The 2,982-nt window shown below is 44.2% G+C and overlaps 1 protein-coding gene across 1 annotated transcript in view; it reads left to right on the top strand.

Annotated features, from left to right (window-relative positions):
* The window catches only part of zer1 (zyg-11 related, cell cycle regulator), a 30,275-nt gene that overhangs the window by 2,980 nt on the left and 24,313 nt on the right, over positions 1–2,982 (top strand). Inside the window, exon 2 of the mRNA XM_015373551.1 lies at positions 1,858–1,967. Within this exon, the coding sequence (XP_015229037.1) occupies positions 1,858–1,967 (110 nt within the window). The remainder of the gene's footprint in view (positions 1–1,857; positions 1,968–2,982) is intronic.

The following is a 2,982-nucleotide window of genomic DNA, read 5'->3' as shown; positions in this document are numbered from 1 at the left end:
CATAAACAATTCCTGTGATTGAAAGGGTAATGCTAAACTAGCTTCATAGGTTTATTCGTCTCCGGAAGATATAGATAAGCAGAAAAGCTTTCAGCCAAGTTTCACATAAAAGGGATGTGAGAGAGAGAGCAAGAAGAAAAGAGGGGAAAAGTGGTCCCTTGTACTCCTGCAGTCGAACCCTATAGCAGCATAGCTATAGAGATAGCTGGGGATAACCTGAGCCACTCACACTATCAGCTTTATCAAAAAGGACATTTTGAATTCTTATTTTCAAAGAAGACAGAGTGTCTGCATCACAGACTAAAACTGGTAGATGGTTCTACAGGAGACCGACTGCGGTTCAAGAAGAGAAACTCAGATATAGAGGAGGAACATAGAAGCACTGATCCATAAACACTTCCTATGTTTCAAAGGGTAATGCTAAACTAGCTTAATAGGTTTATCTGTCTCGGGAAGAAATAGATAAGCAGACAAGCTTTCAGCCAAGTTTCACGTCAGAGGGATGAGAGTGAGCACAAGAAGAGAAGAGGGGAAAAGTGGTCCCTTGTACTCCTGCAGTCGAACCCTATATCAGCATAGCTATAGAGATAGCTGGGGATAACCTGAGCCACTCAATTAGCTTTTTTAAAAAGGAAAGTTCTAATTGTAATTCTAAAAGTAGACAGGGTGTCTGTATCACAGACTAAGGCCCCGTCCACACGAAGCCAAACCCTGGCCAAAACGCACACATTTTTCACTAAACCAAACTGGTAGATGGTTCTACAGGAGGCTGGCCGTGATTCATGAGAGAAACCTAGATATAGAGGAGGAACATAGAAGCACTGATCCATAAACATTTCCTATGTTTGAAAGGGTAATGCTAAACTAGCTTCATAGGTTATTCCGTCTTGGAGAAGAAATAGATAAGCAGAAAAGCTTTCAGCCAAGTTTCACATAAAAGGGATGTGAGAGAGAGAGCAAGAAGAGAAGAGGGGAAAAGTGGTCCCTTGTACTCCTGCAGTCGAACCCTATAGCAGCATAGCTATAGAGATGGCTGAGGATAACCTGAGCCACCCTATCAGCTTTATCAAAAAGGAAAGTTTTAATTGTAATTCTAAAAGTAGACACTGGCCGTGATTCAAGGAGAGAAACTGAGATATAGAGGAGGAACATAGAAGCACTTATCCATAAGCATTTGAAAGGATACTGGTAAACTAGCTTCATTCTATCAGGGGAAGAAATAGAAAAGCAGAAAAGCTCTCAGCCAAGTTTCACATCAAAGGGATGAGAGAGCACTAGAAGNCTCTCAGCCAAGTTTCACATCAAAGGGATGAGAGAGAGCACGAGAAGAGGAGCGAGGAAAAGTGGTCGCTGTGTCCTCCTGCAGTCTAAGCCTATAGCAGCATAGCTATAGCTGATGATAATCTGAGCCACTCTGTCTGAATCACACACTAAAACTGGTAGATGGTTGTACAGGAGAGGAGTTTGATAAATGATGCTTGGATGCTCTCATTTCATCAGGAAATAAATGAGAGTTTTATTTCCAGCTATCCTAACTTCTTTTGCCCCACACTGCCTGCACTCTCCTCTCCACTGGAAGGTTCAGCCCCAGGTTCTCCACCTGACTCCTTCTCCTCCTCTGGTTGCCTCCATGTTTAAACACATTTTCTCTGCTCCAAATGTCCGGTTGGAGACATTTGAATGTAAATGAGGTGTTTTGCTGCCTTGCTCCAGTGGAGGCTAGCTGACTGACAGCTACAGGAAGTGGGAGCAGAGGAAGAGGAGGAGAAGGAGGAGGAGTCTGTTTGTTGACATCGGGACGAAAGCGAAAATCAGATGAGTGAGAACTGAAAACATTTTAATTTCATCCGTCATCAGGACACGAAGCTCAGGTAGGCTCCTCTGCCCAGCCGCCAGACTCCGGAGCCGGTGTGTGCCGCGGTCCGGTCCCGCTGAGCGGCTGTGATCTAGCTCAGCTGTCCCGGCCGGTTCTGTTAGCTTCCTGCTAAGTTTGGCTAGTCTCAGAGCAGGAAAGTCAGCGCTAACTAGCAGCTAATTCCCCAGTGAGCTGATCTGGGGTCAGAATGAAGCAGAGGTGACCTTTAACCTTTGATAACATCACTTATTGCAGTTTGTCCGGTTCGGTTCTGCTGTTTCAGGGGAGAGTTTGGGCTTGTCAGCAGCTAACAGCAGCTACTGCAGCTAACCTGCTGCTAACAGTTCAGCTCAGTGATCAGAACAGACCGAACCGGGTCACAGAACTCCTCAGATGGTTCAGCTTTATTACATGATGGGTTTATTTAATATTTATCGGTATTTCATTTTATTTTTTAACTCTGAAACCAGATTAAGCTTGAAAAGAAGCCGATTTAAGGTGAATCATGGATGTGAACACTTTAATGACAGATCGGTTTTTTACATCCAAGTGGTAAACTTTTAGCAGAATCTGTGTTTGGATGAAAGTTTCTGAACATTAATGATAAATGTGACGCAACAAGAGATCATTGCAACAGAACCGAGCGAAGAGTTTAAAGTTTTATCTGGATCATATGTGAGAAATAATCAAAAAGGCTCTAAACACTGAAGAGGAAGGAAGAGAAAATATTTTTCAGAAGCTTTTCTCAGTTTTTCCTCTTTAGACACAGTTACAGCTCAGTCAGATCACATGGAAAACATCTGTAAACATCAGCTTTTCAGTCTCTACTCAGGTTCTCAGTTGGGTTTAGGTCCGGGCTTTGACTAGGCCATCCGTCCATATCTCAATCTGGATCTTCAGGTTGGTTCTCCTGCTGGAAAGTGAAATCCATCAATTTTCCGTCACAATGATCCCAAGCAGTGCTGGTGTCTATCTCCAGCTGTCTACGAGCGAGGCGGGTCCACCCTGGACAGGTCAACAGTCCATCGCACGGCAACACCGAGACAAACAACCATTCACGCACACCTAAGGAGAATGCGGAGAATCCAATTAACCCAGCGGGCGGCAACCCAAAATGCTCAAAGAGC

This window comes from Cyprinodon variegatus, unplaced genomic scaffold (assembly GCF_000732505.1).
Source record: "Cyprinodon variegatus isolate N-32 unplaced genomic scaffold, C_variegatus-1.0 Scaffold88, whole genome shotgun sequence".
Lineage (NCBI taxonomy): Eukaryota > Metazoa > Chordata > Actinopteri > Cyprinodontiformes > Cyprinodontidae > Cyprinodon > Cyprinodon variegatus.
The sequence above is the reverse complement of the archived record's forward strand: the minus strand, read 5'-3'. Positions and strand labels throughout refer to the sequence as shown.